Below are 26,596 nucleotides of genomic sequence, written 5' to 3'. Positions count from 1 at the left end.
TGAACCGCGACATCACCTATAGAGAAAAATACGTCAAGGACGACCACAAATTCTTCAGCAGCTGGAAACTTATATCAGGCAAGAATGGGACCAAATTCCAACACCAAAACTCCAGAAACTCATAACCTTGATGCCCAGACGTTTTCAAATTGTTTTGAAAAGAAAAGGAGATGCTACACCATGGTAAACATGCCCCCGTCCCAATTATTTTGAGACCTGTATCAGGTATCAAATTTGAAATGAGCTCATTTTGTGAACAAAATTATAAAATTGCTCAATTTAAACATTCGTTGTGTTATCTATGTTCTATTTTGAATAAAATGTTGGCTCATGTGATTTGAAAGTCTTTTAGTTTTCAATTTATTCAAATTTAAAAAACGGCCCAACATTTCTGGAATTCGGGTTGTAAATCTTAACTACTGATTCCTAAGTTCATCCATTTCACAAGGCCAAAGAACGGGGTTCTGCTTTTGCATCCATAACTTTAAATATAACTTTAAACATAACTTTTATATATATATATATATAGCTTCTATTCAGTTAATTTTCTTGTCAAAGTGTAAATTATTTAGTAATAATTAATAAAGTGTCTAAGCTGGTATAAGAAAATTCAATTTCAAAGCAAATTCAACAGATTTTAAAACATGATTACTATGACCTAGTCAACTACCCATTTTATGAAACATTATCAGTCAAGAGGTTCTACTGAAGCAGACACTGGAATAAATCATAACTATTTAGGAAATTAAATACTTCAAGCTTGGAAATTCTACCCTGAACAATACCATTACCAGCATCACGTAAAAACAAAATAACATCCCCAAAGCATCTGAGAGCGATAATCAGGTCCCCAAAATGCAATGTGATTCATCTTATACTAATTAAAAAGCTTGCACAGCAACATTAACATATTAATTGAGGTTCAATCATAGGGCTGTTATGATGAGGAAATTCAAATGAGTCTTTCAAGAACAGAATAGAAATTGCGGTAACAGAGGGGTGAAGATAACACATACACACACACATACACACACACACTCACTCACTCACACACACACGCCTCTTGTACAAATGGCCTTATCTCCAACAGAGGCTCATATGTGTGTGATCTGACATGCCACCCACTTCCATTATCAGACGGCATTTAGAAATGAAAAACCCATTTACTCCCATTTACATCCCGTCTGCCTGTGGGAGAAAGATCTCGTGCCCCACAATGTTCCCCGGCATTGTCAAAGTGAGAACGGCACGCAAGGTCAGTGGAATTACCCGAAAACCTCTCACTACGCTTGTTCAAAGTGGCGAGCAACAACGGCTTTCTGGCTAGTCTTTTATGAAGGGCCATTTTCTCATTTGGTAATGTGTTATCTCTTACATATTATGTGTATTGAAGGTGGTGTGGCAAAACACAGATGTTTTAGTTACGAGAAAATTACTTGGCTCCACCTGACACCAACAGTTTCATGGAGTCACAGGTTTAGGCCATTGATCTGGAATGGGAAAGAAAAAAATAAAAACTTCTTTCTACCAGGGGTGGCAGTGAGGTCAGGCTTTGATAAGCATGAAATCACAGGATAAAAGAAGAATATCTGTTGTTTTAGCCTAGATTACTCCCACGGCAGCCCTAATACTGTCTTTCAGCAGGATGTTAGTGGGGATGTCTTCGCAATACAAGATGTTTTCCTATGTTAAGCCTGCTATTGTTACAAGTTGCTGGTGGCTGTAATAATCGCACATGAAATACAATAACAAAGTCTTTACTTGGAAAATACGCAGGAGAATACAGGAATCAAACACATCGAACAAAACCACTTTTTAAGATAAAGCAATGACAGATTCTATGATGTGATCTTAAAGAGACAGACAAATTGTGTGAAGCACAGTGTTTCATGCTAGACTTTACAATAAATTGTAGCCAAGACATCTAGCCATTCCAGTAGTTTAGTGTTGACAACTCACAAACATTGTATCACACCCCAAGCGCTTCATTCTGTATTTGCGGTCCCAAAAGCGGCAAAGGTTCACTTCAAGAATGAATAAAGTGCTGTTAATGAGTGTGAAGTTTGGATTTTTACAAACCATCGCAAAAGAAAGAAAACATCATCTATGTCATGATATTTCATATTACATTGTTAATGTACATAATGACAGTAATATCAATGATTTGGGACAAATATGATTGGCACAGCAGGATTTTAAACAGCGCAGTGTGTAAAAGGTTTTTTGAAATCCTATTATCCTACTATTATCATATTGATAATAGTATTTGGTCATAAATAAGTCATACATTCTGTAATTTAGTAATTAATTTAGTAAATTTAGTAGTATAATTTTGTAAAAAAAAAAAATAATAATAACACAAAAATAACACTGATATACATTAAACATGCTATCCAAAGAGCTGCACTTAACTTGAACCCAGAACATTCCTTTAAGCTTGTCCTCTGACACCATAGAAGGCAACAAACAAACCATGCTTAAACCTGTACCCAGCTGCGTGTGTGTCAACCCAGCACCATTGGATCAACCCAAATCAAGAGGTCTAAAAACGTGCTAAGATCTGACACAGGAGGGCAGGCCGAGCTGACCTCATCAGCAGGTGACCTTACTCACTGTACGGTTAAGACATTCACTGAGCCAGGACAAGCAGGATCCTCTAAGAGGATTACAAAAGACAAGCTGAGAAAACATGATGAGCCAAAGCCAGAGATGCACTTGAGTATGTAATGATGAGCATATGCTGTTTGATCAAATGAAAAGGTGACACTAAAGAGAACTAGATTTTGAGATTTTCTGAAGAATATGTGCTTGCCCATTAAAAACTCACCATCAAAATTTAATGTTGTTCGTGTTTGCCAGGGAGTTGCAAGAGTGTTCTGAGAGGTTGCTAGGAGGTTGTTAGGATGTTGCTAAGTTATTCAGAGTGGTTGTTAGTCTGATGCTATTTGGTTAGTGGAGGGAAATGGTTTAAAGGTGCCCTAGATTATGTTTTTAAAAGATGTAATATAAGTCTAAGGTGTCCCCTGAATGTGTCTGTGAAGTTTCAGCTCAAAATACCCCATAGATTTTTTTTTATTAATTTTTTTAACTGCCTATTTTGGGGCATCATTATAAATGCGCCGATTTTATGCTGCGGCCCCTTTAAATCCCGTGCTCTCCGCCCACAGAGCTCGCGCTTGCCTTAAACAGTGCCTTAACAAAGTTTACACAGCTAATATAACCCTCAAAATGGATCTTTACAAAGTGTTCGTCATGCATGCGGCATGCATGCGTCGGATTATGTGAGTATTGTATACTGTTATATTGTTTACTTCTGATTTTGAATGAGTTTGATAGTGCTCCGTGGCTAACAGCTAATGCTACACTGTTGCAGAAATTTATAAAGAATGAAGTTATGTTTATGCATTATACAGACTGCAAGTGTTTAAAAATGAAAATAGCGACGGCTCTCTTGTCTCCGTGAATACAGTAAGAAACGATGGTAACTTTAACCACATTTAACAGTACATTAGCAACATGCTAACGAAACATTTAGAAAGACAATTTACTAATATCACTAAAAATATCATGTTATCATGGATCATGTCAGTTATTATTGCTCCATCTGCCATTTTTTGCTATTGTTCTTGCTTTCTTACCTAGTCTGATGATTTGGTTGTGCACATCCAGACGTTAATACTGGCTGCCCTTGTCTAATGCCTTTTATAATGTTGGAAACGTGGGCTGGCATATGCAAATACTGGGGGCGTACACTCCAACTGTTACGTAACAGTCTGTGTTATGTTGAGATTCGCCTGTTCTTCTGAGGTCTTTTAAACAAATGAGATTTATACAAGAAGGAGGAAACAATGGAGTTTGAGACTCACTGTATGTCATTTCCATGTACTGAACTCTTGTTATTCAACTATGCCAAGATAAATTCAATTTTTCATTTGGGGGCACCTTTAAGATAAATAAAACACACTGTGTGTGTGTGTGTGTGTGTGTGTGTGTGTGTGTGTGTGTGTGTGTGTGTGTGTGTGTGTGTGTGTGTTTATAATACTAACTTTGCATGAGATGGCCGTTTCACTGATCAGAGATACGGTGTCACTCTTTAAGGAAAGCAGGTCACTGCTGCTGAGTTCGGTGGCATCACTGGGACTCTCATTGCGACTGGAATCGGTGTGCACCATGTCCTCCTGCTTCACAGATAAATTTATGTCCTCCACCTCATCTGAAGAGACCTGAAATGCACACATACACATTCAAAATGTCAGCAAAAAAATTGAAACTATATCACTAAATGAATAATAATATTTCAAATTCAATCTGAATAAATTTTAAAAGACATAGAACCACTATCTGCCTGTTTAGGCCCATTCACACCAAGAACAATAACTGTAACGATAACTCACACAAGCAGAACGCACTGCCGTTTTATTGTCTGCAGCTTTAAATGTTGGAGCTTTTTAAAGCATGGGTGGATTCTGATTGGCTGATAATGTTTTCATCATCCATTAGCTGGAAAAAAAAAATTGCTCTGAAAGTGATTCCAATAATATTGTTTCTCTACGACACTATCGTTATATTTGTCATGTGGACTCTGCTATTCTTTTATATTTAGAATGATTATTAGAACTATATCTTTATCGTTGTTATTATAGTTATCGTCCTTGGTGTGAACAAGCCTTTACTCCTAAAGTAAACTTTTAGCAGATTAAACACAACATAAATGTCAGCATGAATGAAAATGTACCTATTTATTTTTTTAAATGCATGTAGTTTTGTTGTGAAGGATTCATATATGTATATTTTTCATTTTTTTTATTTTTAAATCCCAATGTACAAAATCAAATACTGCCATATGTTTTTTTTCTTTTTCGAGAAACTGTTTCACTTGAAAATATGTTACAATAGAGAAGAAAAGACGATCGCAATTTCCGTTTGATTAAAATGTCATAACTTGATCTTCCACTTTTCTATGGTAAACTAAGCAAGACTTCTCCAGTCATTTAGTGCACTTTAAACCCCGCCTCTCCACAATCGGCTGCAAGCGCACATTCATTTTTAAGTGCAAAGCCCACATCTCAAAAACCAAAACCAAGAAGCGGTGGATAGAACCAAGTCCCGCCCTACATTTCTTTCTTTTTTGATAATCGATTATACTCTGTTGTATGTCTCAATACGGAAGAAAAGATCTGTCTCTGCTTCTCATCGTGAAATGTCCAAAATAGCAAAATGCTCTTGTACAATAAAATGCTCTCTAGAATGAGATTGACCCCTCCTCTTAAATTATTAAAATCACCTCTCACTGGTTCTCAAATAGCAACTCATGGTTCATCATATCACCAATTGTGCAATTCTGGTTTTTCAACACATTTCCTTTCCCAACCACCAATTGTAACATTTAAAATTAAATACTTTCAGATATGTTGGGAGCACTATGAAACATTTACAAAATCCAATATATCACTGTTAAAAGCTTAATGACAACACTTCTTAGTATGAGTCTGTGTGAAAGAGTCACTAATAAGTCTATAATTCCAATCCCTAAGGGATTGTTAGGCTGCATTACAGTAGGCCAGCTGGAACTGGGAACACTTCCCATAGCATTCAATGTACTTGTTACATTGTAAGAGAAATGGCTCCTATGCTTATCTGTCTGTCTTTCTTATTCTTATCCTGAGGTTACTACAAAAGCCCTGAATGTCACCGGAGACCATGACAACTAGATCATCCCTAGAGACAGATCCCCTGTGAAGACCTCGTCGACATGACAGTCATCGGCACAGATCCTCAGCAAAGACCACGAGAACCAGACAAGTCTTCTGTGCAGACCCTATGGCCAGCTTCAACTCCCTCTATATGCCAGTGTGATGTACCCCGATTTTCAGGCAAAAGGAACTGGATGAAATATTGATACCAATCTACGTTTGTTCTTTAGGCCAGAGGAGGACTGGTCCCCCGACTGAGACTGATTTCTTCAAAGGTTTTTTCTCCATTCTGTCACCAATGGTGATATTGGGTTCCTTGCCTCTGTCACCCTTGGGTTACTTAGTTGTCCATTCAGTAATATTATTAATTTAAATGCACTAGCACTGTTAGAAAACATGAACTGAATTGATACACACAATCTTTGTGTAGTCTGCCTGGGAGCACAGCATGCACAGTCAGCTCTCGAGAGGGGCTGGCTGTGCTCACTGCGAACGTCTGCCACTGTGGGCACTCTGCTCCCACCTGGCGATCTTTGAGGAGAGGTCCACTCGTGTACCATTCGGATCCTGCTTCTGCTGAGACAGAGTGGAGACTCAGATAATGGGGCTCGCAGATGTGTCTAGCGGAGGAGTTTGAGATGGGCTTTGCCCTTTCTCAGCTCTCACCCAATGGTCCCAGAATGCTCTACAATTTCTTCCGCCCTGAGTGAAGGCCCGGTGATGACACTCTTCAGCTCTTGATCTCCTCTCTTTATGAGGAGCTAGTGGAGGATGTGACTCATACTGTTGCTAAATTAAATATTGATTGGACAGCCAAGAAGCGAGAAATTTATCTTTTGAGTAAACCCGACAAAAGTTTTCTGCCCTGCAGAACACAACCTGAGCTGTGGAGGTCTGGGAATAAACCGTTCTCTGCTTGTGTGTTCAGCCCTCAAGTGTCTTACAACTCATAATGGGGTTGAATGAACACAGGTATGGGGTGATGCCTAAGGTGGAAGAAATGCTTTCGATCTTTGAGGAGAGGTCCCGACATAACCCACCAGGCCGAACAGAAAAACATTGGCTTTGGTGGGAAAAGCATACATGGCAGCGGGCCAGGCGGGTGCATGTCTGTACCAGGCTGACCTGCTCAGGGACTTAGATGAAGGTGAAGGTGTGGGCCCAGATGCCATTAAACAGTTGCGTTGGGCCACGGACTTGTCCCACCGGGCCACCAAGGAGACGGCCCTTTTTGCTGGACACAGGGGCAGCGTTTACGTATGGCAGTTTCAGAGACTGTTGGGACAACATGATTCCTTTTGGCCTTCTGTAAGTGAGACCCTTGCAGTGGTGGTTCAAGACAAAGGGGTTTTCCCCTAGGGGCAACTCATTTTGCATCATCAGGGTTACACGCAGATGTCTTCGTACCCTAGTGATGTGGAAGAAGCCTTGGTTCCTGTCCCAGGGACACGTGCTGGGGGTGCCTTGTCATTGCAGAATGTTTATGACAGACGCTTCCCCTCACTAGCTGAGGAGCGATACTACTCAACTCGGGGTCTGTGGAGAAGTCATCTTCTTTCGTGGCACATAAACTGCCTGGAGATGATGGCTGTATTTCTAGCATTGATATACTTCTTCCCAGATCTCAGAGACTCAGTAGCCTTCCTTTGCCTCTGGCCATTAGAGCGCACTCAACTAGGAGTATGGTAGCCTCTAAGGCACTGTTATCAGGGGTTTCCCTTCAAGAAGTGTGTGATGCGGTGGGCTGGGCCTCTCCACACACATTTATAAGATTTTATAGCCTGGACTTGGACTCCAAACTTGGTTCCCTGAGAACGGAATGAGATACTGCTTTGCCTTGCCATACTTCCTGCATGCCAGTGAGTGACTTCAGCCAATCAGAAGCTGGCGATGTTTGGTACGGGTATCCTTTATAGTTTCCTGATTATGACGTCATGTGTCACAGGATGACGTTCCACCAATGAGTGATTACACATGTGCTCCAGACACAGTCATGCAGAGGCATCCCCATAGAATCATCATCATCAGATGCAGTGTCTCTTTTCCTTCTCAGGGAACCAGGGTTACAGTCATAACCAAGATGTTTTTCCTCTCACCTCTAATTATTTCCATCACAAAAACAATTGTGAGTTCAAAGTTCAAAGGGGGGTGCAAACGTTTTGCAAGAAAAAGCAAAAAGCTTTTTCCTCCCATAGTTTTTTTAAATTTATTTATTTATTTATTTATTTATTTTACCTCTGGTCTCTTTTGTTGCTATATAAACCTAAAATAATAAATTAGTGTTAAAATAATTCAAAATACCTTTCATCAAAATGATGGACATTATTTTGAATTATACAGTTTAGGTGCTTACTTTGAATTATCAGATTAGGTGCTAACAGTTCAAATGAATATATTCAAACAAGAATAGTGCAAAAGCAGTGTGATTGCCCAAAACATCAACACAGTCCCTCAACATGAAACACACCTCAGCAATCAATTTCAATAAAATGTGAAGTCTTTCAGCTCTCCATGACATCTCTTAAAATCCCCTTATGTGAAGCTGTTTATCATATAAAACAATTCTTTTGCAGACATGACGTGCCTTACATCCGCTTGTGCCATGGAAGAGAATGAAAAGACTTGCATTACTTGTTGCATGCAATTAAAGACCAACAAAAAGACACAGGAAACAGTTTAATATCTCATAGAGACTGTAATTACCAAGTGAGAATCCCACGGGACCTCATTACTGAAACACTCTTCATCACACAAACCGTTTTTAAAAAACGCTCTCCTCCACCACTAAAGCACACACACACAAGCCAATAAAAGAGACACATCAATCAGTTTAGAGCAGGTAATTACTCTTGAGAAACAGTACTGCCGCATCTTTACATAATAATGCCACATCTTTAAACAATTTACACTATAAAACAGCCTAACCCTCTTACCGACAGCAATCAGAATACAGTTGATTGATAATCACAATTAAACTATGAAAAAAAAAAAAAAAACATTGTGACATTATTCTCATGACAATTAAACACATTTACCTGCCAAATTTTTTATGTAATATCAATATAGTCTGGACCTATCTGGAAACAATGATTTTATTAAAATCAATATTAATTCAATTCAGTAAAACAAATTCACACAAATGTATGCTACCATTAATATATATTTCAAGCAAATTCTGTTCTTAGAATACAGAATCCTGAAAAAATAAATCACAGTTTCCACAAAAATATGAAGCAGCACAACTGTTTTCAACATTGAATGTAGACTTCTTTCAAAAATATTAAAAACATTTACGGATCCCAAACTATTGAATGGTAGTGTATATACATTTTTTTTTTTTTTTTTCTTTCCATTTCCTTTTCTTAATGAGAGTTAGAGTGGGGAGGTACAGGTACTAAAATAATAAACTAAAATATCATGATGGTGTCCTAATGATAAATAAATGAATAAATAAATGTTAATGTTTCTAAAATAGGCTTAATTTTCTATATGCAAATACATGTGTGTGTGTGTGTGTATGGGTGGACATCTCCTTCACAGGTTTGTGAAATGTACCTGGTTAAAGGTAAAATTAAAATTTTATGGAATTGCAAAACGTCCACCAGTTTCCTAAACACCCTTTCCGTCTTCCACTAGTTGGCCAAACAGATCCCATCCCAGTCTCCAGACTCCAAACAGACCTTGACCACTTGAGAGTAACAATCAGTAATTTTGCATGGTTATAGTTTAATTTTACATTCATATGTAGGGAGTAGGTCTATACATAGTTTGTGAAATGAAAGTGTGCTGGGACCCCCATGAGTTAAAACCCTTATTAATGTGGCCTTGATTACAGGGACAAAAGGGTAATAGTTTCTTTTCACAACAACTGAATTTGTCTCTAAAACATATAAATGTATCGTCTGGACACTTTTCATCTTCTTACTATTTTGGTTCATCCAAGCAGCATGCTCACCGTTGAGATAAATTACATCTAAAGTTACCAGGAAACATTACTCTCCCACCTTCTTTATTGCTGTCCTAGAACAGACCTGTCAAAAAGCCTCTAAAAACTCTGCGGACATGTTCAGTCTGAGGCCTAATTAACTTTGTACAAGTATTCATGTACTGGCGAGAAGGAAACTAAAGCTTCACTTTGCTGGTTTTGATCAGTATCATGGAGTGAACAGTGGTGTGAACGACAACTGGAACATTGTCATAACGACTATCTCTGATGATCATGTAGCGTTACACTTCTAAAGACTCTTCACACATTTTAAGATCCAAGAGTCAACTGAATTGCTCAAATGAGAACAGGGGAGAGATAAACTTGGGGGGAGGATGTTGAATGTAAAATAACAAGAGAATCTTGTGTCAACAGCGGCGCATACATCTGTGACAAATCAAAGAGAATAAACAACACTGTGATTTCCGCGCACCTTGACAGGCAGAGTGGAGAGCGAAAGCGAACGTGTTTCTGACAGGCGACGACTCCGGGTGAGCCTCCGAGTTACTAAACTCAACTTTTTAAAATTGCGACGCTAAATATGCGATGACATCCCAGCATGAGTCTGGCACATTGAGAGCAGTTTTACCTCGAGCTCCGCTGAAATGTTCCGTGTGTTTTAGAAACTACCACTCGCTTTTCACATCACACCTGAAAGGCTGTCATAATAGCACCTCACGTCGACTGCACCCCGCTAGTAGTCTACTGCTAAACGCCCTACAGAGACACACAATCGCTCCTAAACCTTTAAAAGGTAACAAACTCTACACTTTTACAGCATTTATTTTTTCCCTGAAGTCCACTTACAAAGTTAGCCAAGGTCTCTCTTCCACCAATAAAGTCATAATTTAGTTGTCATGACCATTTCCACCCTCTCTCTGACCATTAAAGGATTAGTTCACTTTCAAATAAAATTTTCCTGATAATTTACTCACCCCCATGTCATCCAAGATGTCCATGTCTTTCTTTCTTCAGTCGAAAAGAAATGAAGGTTTTTGATGAAAACATTCCAGGATTATTCTCCTTATAGTGGACTTCAATGGCCTCCAGACGGCTGAAGGTCAAAATTACAGTTTCAGTGCAGCTTCAAAAGGCTTTAAACGATACCAGACGAGGAATAAGGGTGTTATCTAGCAAAAAAAAAAAAAAAAAAAATGTAAATGTATATGTTTTATATAAACAAATGATGAGCTTACACTGTACTTCCTACGCCTTCCCTATTCTACCTATTCTAAAAAAAGTAAATTGGCACTGTGTTTGTTCCGTAAGTAGAATAGGGAAGGCGTAGGACATACAGCGTAAACTTTTTGAAGAATACGAATGTGCGGTTTTGGCGGAACCACTTGGAAGGCGATCATTTGTTTATATAAAGCATATACGTTTTTTTTTTTTTTTTTTTCGAAAATGACCAATCGTTTCGCTTTAAGGCCCTTATTCCTCGTCTGGTATCGTTGAAAGCCTTTTGAAGCTGCACTGAAACTGTAATATTGACCTTCAACTATTTGGAGACCATTCAAGTCCACTATAAGGAGAAAAATCCTGGAATGTTTTCATCAAAAACCTTAATTTCTTTTCGACTGAAGAAAGAAGGACATGGACATCTTGGATGACATGGGGGTGAGTAAATTATCAGGAAAATGTTATTTGAAAGTGAACTAATCCTTTAAGGCCTGTTCACACACTGTAAACCCTATGCTCAAAATACTTAATGGGTTTGAGTAGGACAAACTTAAATTGAACAAATTAGTTCAGTTAAATTAACTATTATGAGTATTTAGAACTTTCTTTTTCTTTCGAGTTCACAGGACTGACATATTTCAAGTAAACTGAACTGTTTCATTGTTTTGAGTTGTATGAACTAATTTCTTTTCATTTAGACTAACTTAAGTTTAACTGAAACAGGGCTGGGATTTCTATTTCCCAGTATGCTTTGCCCATGACACTCAAAAGGGAGAGTAAATGCTAAAATAAAGTGTTAAATAATGTTCTTTGTGCAAAATTAATGGATAAGGGAGATTTAGTAGTGATTAATGTTTTGTAATGCTAATTAAGAAGACTTTCTGTTAATGTGGGTTTTTGGAGAGTTACCATAATGGTGACAAGTAGTGCATTCTGCTTGGTTTGAGAACAGGTAAGTAAGCTGTACTCATTCAGTAAATGCTATACCATGCTATTGTTAACATGTTAGGAAATTACCAATTTTTACATTTTTTTGTATTTTCTTAGGTTTTACAATGAAATAAATCACTCATTTGATTTGCAAGAACTCAAAAGAAAAAAGTTAATTAGCTAAATATTTTATGTTAATTGCTATCAAAATGTATGAGTTGGCTAACTCAGTACTTGAAGTTAAGAGCAATTAACATGCATGAGTACTACAAACTCAGAAAAGTTGGAACGTTTTTTAAATTTGAATAAAATGAAAACTAAAAGACTTTCAAATCACATGAGCCAATATTTTATTCACAATAGAAAATAGATAACAAAACAAATGTTTAAACTAAGAAATTTTACAATTTTTTGCACAAATTGAAAAGAAAAAAAATAAATAAGTAGCATTATTGTGATATTTACAAAATTACTGAATTATACATGACCTGTCTACATAGTACATCAAAAATGTTTGTATTTTAAGTGCTTTTTAGGTGTCATTTTACATTTTTTCATAATTGTAAACATATTTTATCATTCCATCTCACTACAATAAAATTCATAGCAGCTTCAAAAACTAGTGAGCTGCCTCATAATGCCTTACAACAGATTTCAGATTCAATAATTATAACTACAGCTGTTATATTATAATACAGTAAATTTCAACTGTTGTGTGGGTACAGATGTGTTTATTGGAATTTTAAAATAAATAAATAAATAAAATAAAATGTGCAAGTGCGCATTTAAATGCGATTTCAATACCCTTCAATACCCCACATTTTGAGAGCGGCTCCCTGATGCATGCAGACATCTCCCAATATGAAAGCTTTGTAGGCCTGTGTAGTTGTAACCATCTCTCAGCTCTGTATCATGATTGAAGAAAAGTTTGGTTTCTGTTTGCACTTTGAATATTGAGAGAGTACTTTAATTATGGTTGCACTTATTGTTCACACTTAATAAGACTAAGAGAAAACTGTTATTCATTTTTTATTTCCATGATCAATTTGTGGAAAGGAGTTCAGTTAGGAGGTCAAAAGTTGTAGAAGCTCATAAATCATGTACAGTAAGGTCTGAACAGACTCATATGAAAAACCTTTTACAGTGCTTGAGTACTGTTGTCTTTTACTGCATACGATAATTCATACTCAGAAAGTAGAACTGAAATGAGATTCATTTCAAGATGATTATTTAAACCATTTCAAATGCACCTGCAGACTATTTTTCCAGGCATGTACATGTAATGCTGGATTTCTTAAAAATAGCGTGTAAAAATCTCGTCTCGTTCTCGTGAACTCTCATGTCTCATCTAGTTTCGTGAGCTAACTGTCTCGTCACACCCCTATGAATTATGAATTAAGAATTATAATGTACTGTAACTGTGGTTGCTATCATTTATGAAAAGACAAAATGTTATAAACCACTATGAAATGTTTAAGAATGCATTTCTAAAGCATTCATAGAAAATGTTCAGTCCTGAGTCTTTAAGTAAAAGTACACAGGGGTGAATTTCATCACACAGTCTATCAAAAATGAGAGCTCCAGTTAAAATGTTGCATCCCTTCTGAGCACTTGGCAACGTAAATTGTTTATCAGACGCTAATGCAGGCGTTTAATCCAATTTGCATTCATATTAGTTACCGGGTATCTCCATCCGAGGGGAATTACTTCTTTAGTGGCCCTCTGAGAGTCCAAAATAACTCCATGCATAATATTGGTATCTTTATATTTCTCATTTGAGAAGCCAATTGCTTTCAAATACACTCTGCTCTCACAAGTGATTGGTGAAGTCATTTGAAGAGGCTTCAGTTGAACAAGCACAATCACACACACACATACACACACACACACACACCAGTGGGTTATGGAGCCTGTCATAGACTAGCAGTTACCAAATTAATCCACCGACTGCATTGCATCTTTGTGCCTGTTGGATCTGCCTGGGTCTGGGTGTTAAAAGGATAGTTCACACTAAAATGAAAATTAAGTCATTGTTTATTTACACTAGTGTTGTTCCAATGCTGTATGCCATTTTTTTTTTTCATCTTTTTTTTTTTTGGACAACAAAAATAGAAATAATAAAAAAGGTCCTGCTTGTCCATATAATGACAGTGACAGGGTTTGGTAAAAACAAACAGAAATTTTACATATAATTTAATGAAAATCCTGACCTTGGCCGTTGATCTTCTGTGCTCAACTGCGCATTCATGAGACTCTATTAACATCTAAGTAAAAAAAATAAAATAAATAAAAAAATGTGACGAAATACAACGCCTGGATATCCCAAAAAAGTCTCTGTGTACAATAATATCTTTGCGTGGGAATGATAATATCTTTGAGAGGGAATGCAAAAGTTTTGCGAGAGAACGCAAAAGATTAAAAAAAAAAAAAAAAAAAAAAAAATTCCTCCCATCCCAAATTTTTTCCACCACCATGTCCCTTTAGGGGCTCTGTAGAGTTGAATATCTCTGGACCAGAACTCTGGTTGCCAGATGACAGTCAGAATGACCGGTGACAAATGTGATCGCAATAACTTCCAGCTGTGATGAACAAAACAGATATATTGACCTCAGAAAAGAAAGTAGAGGGATTGTATTTCGACGTGTTTTAAAGGGGTGGTTGATTATGATTTCACTTTTTTAACTTTAGTTAGTGTGTAATCTTGCTGTTTGAGCATAAACAATATCTGCAAAGTGACAGCACTCAAAGTTCAATACAAAGGAAGATATTTCTTTTAAAGAATTCTGTTTAAAAGCACAATCTGTATTTTTTTTGCAGCTAGGGGTCGCTAACCTCTTCAAAACAATAACAAAGGCGTATTGGCGTATGACGCAATGAATGAGCGTGGAATCATGGAACTTGTCGTCATGCCGATGGATCTAATAATGTTTATGGGGAAATAATATTTATGGATGAGTGAATGCATTCATGTTTTTTAACATGACGGTGGCACAAAGCAGGGCGTGGCCGAGAATCGCGGGCGCGATTGCTAATGAGAGACAGATATCAGTGCCACACGCGAGTCCCAGAGGATATAAAGGAATGAGGATATTTCATTCTACCGAATGACACCGGTTTGAACAATGTAAGGCTGAACACCGTTACTGACAATCCTCATTTTGGCTGCGTGAGATTCTCCAGCTTTGTTGTTGTTGAGCTGTTAAAGCTCCGCCCTCTTCTGGAAAGGGGAGCTCATTTGCATTTAAAGGGACACACACAAAAACGGCATGTTTTTGCTCACACCCAAATAGGGGCAAATTTGACAAGCTATAATAAATGATCTGTGGGGTATTTTGAGCTGAAACTTCACAGACACATTCTGAGACACCAGAGACTTATATTACATATTGTAAAACGGGCATTATAGGTCCCCTGATTTCTCACAACTTGTGTGTTTTTCTGGGCGACTCAGAGTGCACTGAGGCACTAATAGAGTCTCACGAACGCACAGTCGAGTACAGGATTTTCCTTAAATAATACATTAAATTTCGGTTTGTTTTTTAACAAACCCTATCATTTACCCCCATTGCTCTTGGAACATACGTCGCATGTTAGATTGGATCATTCTGTGACACTTCTGAATCTTTTTTAAAAGCTTGATGCTTATTTACTACCATTATATAGATGAGCGCGAGCCGGACATTTTTTATAAATTCTCATATTTTGGTCTGAAAAAAGGAAGAAGGGCAAATTATGCTATTAAAACAACACCAGGGTGAGTAAATGATGACTTCATTTTCAATTTAGGGTGAACTAACCCTTTAATGTGTGAGTTTAAACTGTTGTGCGTTGACTGTGTCCATGTGTTTGACTCATGATTAAATAATCGTTTGATTATAAAAGAAAATAAGTGTTTTTTTAGTATAGTTATATTATTATATTACGTACCTTGTGTCAAGGAAGCTCAGGTAACGAGGATAGAATAAAGAATTGTGAAAATTGAATTAAAATGTTGTGGGAGAAAGTAATACAATTTTATGAAAACAAAAATAAAATGTAACATTTACATAAAATATATTTAAATGACAGAACATATGTGCCTAGTTGACTTATCAATTATTACAATGGAAAAAAAAAAGACTATACTTGATAAATCAAGACACATTAACTTGAGTTATATATTAGCCAAAAATATGAGTAAAAATGTGTGCTTAAAACAAGCAAAATGATCTGGCAATGGGGTAAGTAAAATAAACTTAATTCAAAAAGGAAAACAAGATTCTTTTTCTGACCCCTTTGGCATACATATATTTTGCATTTACTTGTTTTAAGCATACAATGTCTTAAGTCATTTTGCTTCTCAACTATATATCTTGATTTGAGAATGTTTATATATTTGTACTGAAAAACAGGGCAGAAACACTGAGTAAGAAAGTCATTTTTCGCAGTGCTCTAATGAATGGTCTACGACTCTCAGATTGCTTATTTGGAACATATTTTCTAACAAAGGCAGATTTTTCCCACATATCTCTTTACCTAAATGGCTTTTGAATGAAGGTTTTAAACAATAGAACGGAGGTGACTTCACCCAGACAATAGTGTGACTGGGGTATAAAATACAATGTTTACAGACGAAATCCATACTTTCAAGACACTGAGAAATGTGGGGTTGCCAGAGGTATGCAGAAAAATGAGGTGAAGACAATGAGATGCTTTTGACAGTAAACTGTAGGTTGCATACAAAGAGACAGGGGTCAAGTTGAAATTGTCCATCACCCAGACAAGCAGAACTCATTTGGATGCAAACGAGTGCCTACAATATTCAAATATTCAATATATATTCAGAGCTTGGGAAAGCGCTGGACTGACGGACCCTCCCCCTACAGATACGCTCCGTACCCATGTTTAGCCCACTGTGAGTTCAAAGGTACAGTACAGAAGTGTGTGATTTCTGTTTACTATAGTATCATTAACTTCAAAAAATGATGATGTTCAGAAAAACACACAGACTTAAGGAAAGCTGTGAAAGTATAAAATTGCTCTAATTATTAGTGAACTGCATCATGGCCTTGAAACTATTTTCCGTTATTTTTATCTCTATGACAGGGCGATTATTTAGCAGTTTTGCCTTGCATTTTTTGTGACAGACTGAGCAGGCAATTGTGTGACTCGCAGACGAGTACGTTTCTCAGTGAAACCGCACCTGCCACAAAAACGTCAAGACATCGAGACTTTTTTTCCTCTTATTATTCCAAATATGTGTTGCCATGAGGAGTTCTGGAAGAAAAACGGTTCAGACAATTAATTTTTCACTTAGGTAAAGTTTGGCAATGACAGATATTTTCTGGCTTTGGTTTAAATCACTATAAAGGTCACTTATATCAGACAGATACAATTAGTTTTTACAATATGACTTATGATGATAAAGTTCCTGATAAAATTATTACCCAGCTGGTGAATGAGTTAATAAGGAACTTTTCATTGCTCAAATGTTGCTCTTTCATAGCTCAGGAGCTCATTTTCATGTCTTATGATTCATTCCACAGATGTTTCTCAATTCTCTCTGTGAAATAAAAATAGATATAAATTAGACAGTTGTTGACATACTGTATGATTATGGAGTTATACAATTAATTGGAATACTATAGCTCAAATAATTTGGTCTTTGTTGAATTTGATGAAAATATCTCCTTGTGAAATTGTATTGAATGTACACTTGTGTACTTCAAAATTTAAAAGCAAACAATTTTCTTTTTCTTTTTTTATTTTATTGACAAAACACACTATTTCACATCCAATGCTGTCCTTCAAACAAACGTGCCAACTGAACGATATGAAAACATACATAGTGAATCTATATCTATGCCACCTCCTTTTCAGTTACCACTCTCATAAAATACTGGAATTACATGTTGACTTTTAAACCTAAATTTAATGTCCATCAACAGATATTTCAGCAAAATGAATATTTTTGACCTGAATTTTAATTGCCTCACTCTCTAATGTGTCCCATCCGTTTGGTGCACATGCGCGCGCCGGCGCTCAATTCGGTAAAGATTGAAGTTTAACGCAGACTGTCAGGACGAGCCTTTATGCAAAATGGAAATACTTGCGTGAATTTATAACACTTACACATAAGGATATAATTGTAAAATGAAAGTTTTGTGCTGAGGAAACACATTAAACAGCACACTCATCTGTCAAAGCGCCTGACAGGACAAGCCATGTTAAACATTGCGCTAATGCGTTAGCTTGAAGCTTAAAATAAAGAAATCTCATGTTTTGGGCAGCTTGGATCACGTACTTTCCCCGCAACAGCTCACTCTGTTTCCATCACTATTTTTAGATGCATTTTGTCCATAGAAATGCATTATTCAGTGCTGTAATTTGACGTGACTGGTGGAAGTTTTCCGTGCACGGCGGGCAGACCCGACTAATCGATAATGAAAATCATCGACAATGAATCTCATTATCGATTAATTTAGTGATTAGTTGTTGCAGCCCTGCATAAAAGTTTCTATAGAAATGACATTTTAATATATTTTAGTTTACCTATAAATGCTTGCCATTCAGCACTATTCAAAGACAATACAACTAATTATGAAAAAAAACAAAACAAAAAAAACACACACACACACACACATATATATATATATATATATATATATATATATATATAGACTAAATGGGTCTTAAAAGCACTCTTAGGTTAAACTAATAGCATTGAATATACATTTAAACTATAAAACTATTTTAAATAACATGAAATTAAGTGTCCGAAAACATGACATTCGGTTCACACTTAAGTATATTATTTTAAAGTACATTATTTCCATAATAAGTATTCTTTTCTTTCTTTAAAAGTGTGCTGAAGTGTACGTGATTTTCACTAGAGCTCATAGAGATCTCCGATATTTGATTGCAGACATTCAGATTTATCTGAGCCATCAAATCTCACTTTTTCTGCCCTATGAGATGTAGTTAAGATCTGTATTCTACAATAAATAGCACACACAAATATTGTTTGAAAATTAAATAAAATATCAATAAAACATCAATATTTTTTAATACTGAATAATGCAGTTATATTTGAAATTGCCAACTCGCTTGATTCCATGTGGAATCTGAGATGAAAAATGTTACTTGCAAGTTTGTCTGGATCGCCTTATGAACAAAGGATACATGTGATGCTGTCTGTGAATTTGGCCATATTGAGGTACAGTATAAGACAGCGTGAACTTTACATCAGGAGCACAGCCATAATGCCTATAAAAGTATCAATGATTAAGGTTATAAACAAACCCTTGATAATCACCCATAGGAATGCCACGAAAATCCAAACTTACACACCAACCTGATCCAAATCCATCCGCATCACGGCAGAGCCACTTGAACGTCACCCATAAGTCATAGCACATCAGACACCTTCTATTTCCTAAACGCATCACAGCCACCTGATGCCAGCCATCATTTTCTGCCCAGGATCAATTGAAATCCTGTGTCATTGGAAACTCTGTACGGATGAGCTAATGAAATAAACACAATTGGATAGCAGAGAGTGTGGGTCAGGCCAGAGTAAGTGCCTATTTACCTGAATGAGAGGCTGGTATAATGTATTGGAGTGGATATCACATTAACCTGCCAAAGCCTTTTTAAATGGGGTCCAGGGCTTAAACTGATTTATCTATTGGCTCCCCCAGGGGCACTTTAGAGTGTGCAGCCCATCCAGCTAACCCATCAATCTAGCCCTGCTCAGTAGATATCATTACTGCTCAGTCAGGGCAGCGCACACACGCTTTCATACTAACAGGTGTGTGAGTGTGTGTGAGCCAACGCACATAAAAAAATACTGCTGCGTATTGTTTGCGCTGTAAGAAAAAGATAATAAACCCAAAAGGGCACATTATATTATTAGGTAACTGCAGATGTATTTCTGAAAATTTAACAGTGGGATTTTATCCATTAGGGAATAGAATGGATTGTCAAAGTGGGCTGTACTTAGCAGAATGGAGTCAAGTGGTTGAAGGGGAGGGGAGGAAAAGTGAGAGGGATTCATGACATCAATGAAAAATTAAAGGGATTCTGTCATCATATACTCATGTTCATGTCCTTCCAAAACTATACTGTCTCACTTTATATTAGGTGTCTTTAACTAACATGTGCTTATATAGTAATAATAATAATTGTTTTGTACAATGTACTTATCGTGTGTATGTTGTATTGCAAAAAACTTGCGTTGAATATGGGTAAGGTTAGGGTTAACTAGGTTTAACCACAAATGCTCATCTTGGTTTTTGAGGAACACCAGGATGCGATCTGAGATGCGTGTCCACAACTTCACACATTACGTAATCGTGTTGGAAAGGTCAGGCGTGACATAGGCATGAACGTTCAAAGACTAAGTCAAGCGGCCTTTACAAAAAAAAAAAAAAAAAAAAAAAAAACGGTAAAAACGATTTGACGATTTTGAAGTTGGAGGAGAAAATGAGATGGAGTTTTTCGCCCTACCACAGTACTTCCGCCTACATCACGCATGAATCATGACCTTTCCAACGTGATTACGTAATGCGTGGAGCTTCACAGAGCAGTGCAAGACAAACATTTGTGCTTAAAATTATATATATATATATATATATATATATTGGACGTTCAACCTGTTGAACCCCATTGAAGTCCATTATATGGAGAAAAATACAGGAATGTTTTCCTCAAAAACCTTAATTTCTTTTTGAGTGAACAAAGAAAGACATGAACATCTTGGATGATAGGTACAGTGTAAAAAACTTGTATGTACACAAAAAATGCATTGCACCAAAGTTACAGACACTTTAATGGGTTCCACTTTATTTTACAGTGCCGTAGTTACATTGTAATTGCTCAAATAAGTACTGAGTACTATTAATTAACTACATGTACTTACTATAGAGTTACAGTTAGGGTTTGGTTTAGGGTTAGTTACTTATTAGTTATTACTACAGTAAGTTCATGTAGTAAGGTGAAACTACGGCACTGTAAAATAAAGTGTTACCCTTTAATGGGACTGATATTTTTTCTTCTGTGGAACATGAACGAAGATATTTTGAGCAGTGGGTTTTTGATACAATGGAAGTTAAAGGGGTTAAATGTTGTTTGGTTCTCACAAAAACAAAAAAAAAGCATACTGTCAGGGTTTAGCTGTCCACAGAAGTGTTATGAACAAACTAAGTTTTAATAAACACTAGGAACACAGAAGCACTTTACACTTACAACTTAAGCCGGGTGCACACTGTACGATTTATAATAGTCCTTTATGATTGTTACTTGTCAGACTTTATGAACATGATCTTCATGTCACAATGTGGCATCTCAGCTGTTATCAATGTCAGACTGTACGACACTTGTCTGCAGAGAATCGCCTTCGATAATGAACGCAAATTGCGTAGCTTGTCAGTGATCTACGGCACATAAATGCCGCTCCATTTGAAAGCGGTGACTGTGATTTAGCTGCATTACTGACGAAATGCGGGACAATGATTCGAATATCGCCCAGCCCTAGTGGCTAACAAAGAAATCTCTAGTGTTAAGTTTGATCATGGCTTGTCTTGAAAAACAAAGACGATTTGACGTTATCAGCAGGACTGTGCGCCATATCTTCTGACACTGCCAGAATTTCGCCTGAGGTAAAATTTGATCGCAGCAATCATTAATCAGCTGTCGAACATGTCAAACTAACAATCAAAGTCTTCAGATTTTAGCCTCACTCAAAAAAATTCTAGCTGTTTGCTCAATTTAAATAAAATAAGCTGAAACAACACAAATCTTTGTCATTTGCACACAATTTAATTATGTTAAATGAAATTAAATTTGTAAAATGTTAAGTTAACTTAAACCATTTGTGTTGGGACTACATGAATCATTTCTGTTGCACTGAATGAAACTGGGCAGTGGATATCTAGTTCCCAGCATGCTTTACATATGGATAGATCAGGAGAGTATATGTTGAAATTAAGTGCTTTAGTAAAGGGAAAGGCTTAGTCTTTAATGTTCAGTTATGCTGGACATTTAAAGGAGTTTCCATGTTGAAATTTCATATACACTCAAAAAAATAACTTGTTGGTCTAACTTAATTCAATTATGACACCTATTTCCACACAGTTGAACTGATTTATTTGAACTTAAGCTAGGTTAATTGTACTGATGAGTGAAATTCATCCTAATTGAATGAGATCACACCAGTTTCATTTGACGTATTCTGTGTATGTTTCCTGAACATAATTCATTCTTGTTGATCCAACCAGTGCTTTTTTTTTGTTGTTGTTTTTTTGTTACCATCATGGTGAAGATGTGCGCTTGTGCTTAGGTTTTGATTAGCTGTTGTACACAGACATACATGTTTCATGACCATTGAGAGGGGAAAAGTCGATGACCATATGTAGACTGTGTAAATTATGTGCTGGCGCTCAAACTAATTTATTTATATTTCTATAAAAACTAAACTAAAATAACACTTTTTCATATGCTAAGTAACATTTATAGCATGCAAATAATGATCAGATAAAGAACTTCTCATCACTGGCTTGAGCACAGTTAATGCTCGTTGAGAACAATATAAATTTATTTTACGTAGCCACCTAGAGCCTAACCACAAGGTCTACACTTCAGCATAATGGTAACCTCAAAAAATCGACATAACATAAACTCTTTTAAATGTCAAATATAACTGAACATCAAACTTTAAAAGGTATTTCCCTTTACTAAAAAACACATTAAACAGCACTTAAGTTCAACATTTACTGTCCCCAATCTTTCCCTACGCAAAGCATGCTGGGAACTAGAAATCCACTGCCCAGGTTCAATCAATGCAACATAAATGATTCATGTAGTCCCAACACAAATGGTTTAGGTTGACCTAACATTTTGCAAATTTAATTTCATTTAACATAATACAATTGAGTGCAAATGCCAATTAAGTAAAAAACTAAAGATTTTGTTGGTTCAGCTTATTTTATTTAAATAAACTGAACAAGCAGCTAGAATCATTTTTTGGAGTGTAAGAAAAAAAAAAAAAGTTCATACAGCAAGACTATAATAAATCAGTCCAAACTAATTCTTTTTTGTTGGAAAAATATAATTCAATTTCATGAAAATTTTTTCCTTAATTCAATTATGTTCATTTTCTGACACAATAACCTAAATTAAGTTTGCTCAACAAACTATTATTTGTTTAAATGGACTTGTTGTAGTCTTGTTGTATCAACCTAACTTAATTGTGTGGAAAAGTTTTCCTTAAATTCAATTTCGTTCAATGAACAAATGATTTTTTTGAGTGTAGAATCAGAGGAATCATTTAGGATTTTCAAAATTTGTCTCAGACGTAAAAATTGTGACAAAAATCGTACAGTGTGCACTCGGCTTTAACGTTATCGCAAGACAAAGAACAGAGGCAAACGAAGGGTTTAAACACACAGGGAGAGTAATCAACAGAAAAACAACAGGTGTAGAACTAATTATGATCAAGAACACAGGCAAATGAGCACAGGGAGAACCAATCAAAAACACACTGAAACTAAACAGAACTGTTACACATACAGGTTTGGAACGATATGAGAGGCGGTGCAAATTCATTTAAAATGTCTGGATTATTTTGAGACAAACATTTGGAAGAATGTGCACAATAATGTTTAAAATCAGATCTGGAATTGCATTAAATTCAGTTTCAGTTTTTTTTTTTTGACAGAAACAAAAATTTCTAAACACTTTTTCAATACTTATTTTCATTGAGTTACTAAAATAGTAGTAGATATAAAAGAAGAAAAATAATTAGGCAGAACTTGATTTCATTTTGACTTATAGTTCCCTGATCAATGAAGGACGGGAGCAGAGCTGAAGTGTTTCAGAAGCCTGTTATACATATTATTTTTTGGTTTTGTCTTGTTAGTAGCAAAGAAATCTTTATTTACTCTTATTCTAATCAAACTTTCAAAGCTTGTAAGTACGACATTCCCTGAACTTCCAGTTGTCTGAGTGAAATCTTGGTACAACCACTGCTGTAAAACCAGCACCCATCTAAGAAGTAAATTAATAATTTGCATACTTAAAATGAAAGAAATGTAGACCTTATCATGAGAACTGTTTCATTTGTGAGATAAAAAGCACTGCATGATCAGAGATAACATTTACACAAAGAACAAACACTGTATGTGAGAGCAAGACTCTACTGTACACAGAAGAACAAAGAGACTGGGGAGAAAAAAACACATAAGTTTCACACAAAGCAGTCAGTCAGCATATATGAATACTAATAGCAGAAACAAACAAAATATAAAGTAATCTATTAGGTACAGTCAGATCAAATTGTTGTTAATGGACATTTTGGTGTAGTTATCAGATCAGAAGAATCTAAGCATTCTGATGTCATAATGTTTGTGATGACCTAATTTATCTAAGTAGTAAGATTAATATTTCTTTATTATTGCAAATTGAGGTCTCAATTATTTTAATAAAGTTTTATTTATTCATTTACTACAACTTGTGCATCATATTCTAAAATGGATGATAAAAAAGCATGAAAAAAGCATTTTGAACATTTGTGTTCCGCAGAGGAAGTATGGGAAAAAGTCTGTAACACTTTATTTTACAGTGTCCTCGTTACGTTATATGTAGTTACCCTAAACCAAACCCTAATCCTAACCTGAACCCTATAGTAAGTATGTTAATTATTATTATTCAGTACTTAAATTATGAATTACACTGTGACATGGACACATTAAAGGTCCCGTTTTTCGTGTTTTTTTGAAGCTTTGATTGTGTTTATAGTGTGCAATATAACATGTGTTCATGTTTCGCGTGTAAAAAAACACAGTATTTTTCACATAATTTACTTATCTGTATACCGCTGTTTCCACTGTCATAAAAACGGGCTGATGACTTCCTTGTTCTATGAAGTCCCTCCTTCAGAAATACGTAACGAGTTCTGATTGTGCCAGCGGTTCCTGTGTTGTGATTCGACAGCTCTGAGCGCACCGTGCCCGGAAAAGTCACGCCTCTTACCATAACGTGGAGATGCACACGCTCAGTGTTATTGTAAACATGTCTTTAATTTTACCCTATCAATTTGAGCCAGAATCAGACCCGGTGATTGGACTGCGGGATGAAAATAACAGCGTTTCGACGACATGGCGACAAACACACTCTACAAACGCAACTCTTGCTCTTCTCCGTGGGAGCGCAACAAGACCACGCCCCATTTTTTTGTGTATTCCTGTGGGCGGAGGTTAGTCAAAAAACTGTTTTAGTGACGTCATTAAAGAAGGAGGTAGAGGGATGTAGTCCAAACTGGCCGTTCGATGTAGGCGACTTCTGTTAAATAAAATATCTTGCTTGGCATTGAACTTTGAGCTTTAAAATTTTACAGATTTTATTTATACTCTAACAACAACATTACACACTAACTAAAGTTTGAAACATGGGATCACGAAGAACGGGACCTTTAAGATAAAACACCCTATTTTAACAATCTAAGCACATGGTCTAAAGCGCATGCCGCAAGTGCAGCTTGGGCATGTCTGAATGGCATGGAAAAAATGGTTGCCGCACCAGGTGCATGGTCTAAAAGGGTTGTACCTATTCTCTTAATGAGTCATGGGTGTGTTTTGGGCGTAACATGCAATAAACCAATCAAAGTCTCATCTCCCATTCCCTTTAAAAGCCTGTTGCGCTTGTGCCATGACGGATTCGCTATTTACATGGTGGAATTTGCAAGTGGAAAGACTGAATGCTTCTCCAGAGAGGAACAGTTTTATTTTTAATATTTGGCATGTTTGTGTGCTGCTGCGTGGCCCTATGTGTGTAACAAGAAGTGTACCAACATGTTCTCCAACCAATACGACCATATAGGTCGTTTGTCACTTCCCTGAAATACGACTCATAGGAGCGTTTACTAAAGTGGCGCCCCTATCGACAACAGGACACTTTCATTTTAATTCATGAAATACGACCCATAGGAGCATTTGCTTTCATTTTAATGCATTGTTCCCTTTTATCTGCCTCATATTTCGGGTTTCGCGTAGCTCAGCTGGTAGAGCATTGCAATAACAATATGCAATCATGTGATCATGCAACCGTGGGTTCGATCCCACGGTACGCATGTGCTCATAAAGTGTAAATGCACTTTAAATCACTAAGGGTAGGTTTAGGGGTGGGGTGGGTGTAGTCATTAATAAAATTTAATTTTTGTAAATGGAAATAGGAGAAATGGTGTAAAAAGTCCACACATTGCATTTAAATGAACACGCATTTTGATGGGTAATGACAGTCATACGTCATTTCATGACGACACGACACTATCATTATTTTTACGCCCACTAGAGGGTGCATGACTTCAAAACGTAAATATAGGTCGTAATATGGTGCTTAAAAAACGACCTATAGGGTCGTTTTTTTGGAGGACAGTCTGAAGTGTACACGCGTTGTGCACTCGCCTATAGGCGCATATTACTAATGCGGCCTTAAATAACACAAAAAAAATAAATAAAAATACTTTGCCATTGACTTTAGACCAGGATTTTGTTGATCAATGGCGCAGTCATTTTCAGTTGCCTCAAAATAGCAACACGCCAACAATGCACCTGAACACACCTAGTTTTCAGACCAGCACGCACATGGGCACACAAATGGACACGAGCACATTTGCTATTTAAACAACGTGGCACTGGATGAGAAAATGGTAACTGTGTTGGGCTGAAACTAGCAAAAAACACTTGCGGCGCGCCTGGATATGATAGGGCCCTAAGCATTCCTGAGAAGTCATATTGGTTTTGTAAGACGTGGCATGATAAAACGCTCAGGTCTT

The 26,596-nt window shown here is 36.6% G+C and overlaps 1 protein-coding gene across 2 annotated transcripts in view; it reads right to left on the bottom strand.

The window, feature by feature from the left end:
* Positions 1-26,596, bottom strand: part of LOC125247832 (protein HOS4) — a 109,151-nt gene that overhangs the window by 72,654 nt on the left and 9,901 nt on the right. For both annotated transcript variants that reach the window (XM_048159338.1, XM_048159339.1), the window contains exon 4: positions 4,047-4,223. In XM_048159338.1, the coding sequence (XP_048015295.1) occupies positions 4,047-4,223 (177 nt within the window). The remainder of the gene's footprint in view (positions 1-4,046; positions 4,224-26,596) is intronic.

This window comes from Megalobrama amblycephala, linkage group LG15 (assembly GCF_018812025.1).
Source record: "Megalobrama amblycephala isolate DHTTF-2021 linkage group LG15, ASM1881202v1, whole genome shotgun sequence".
In the NCBI taxonomy this organism is placed as follows: Eukaryota; Metazoa; Chordata; class Actinopteri; order Cypriniformes; family Xenocyprididae; genus Megalobrama; species Megalobrama amblycephala.
The sequence above is the reverse complement of the archived record's forward strand: the minus strand, read 5'-3'. Positions and strand labels throughout refer to the sequence as shown.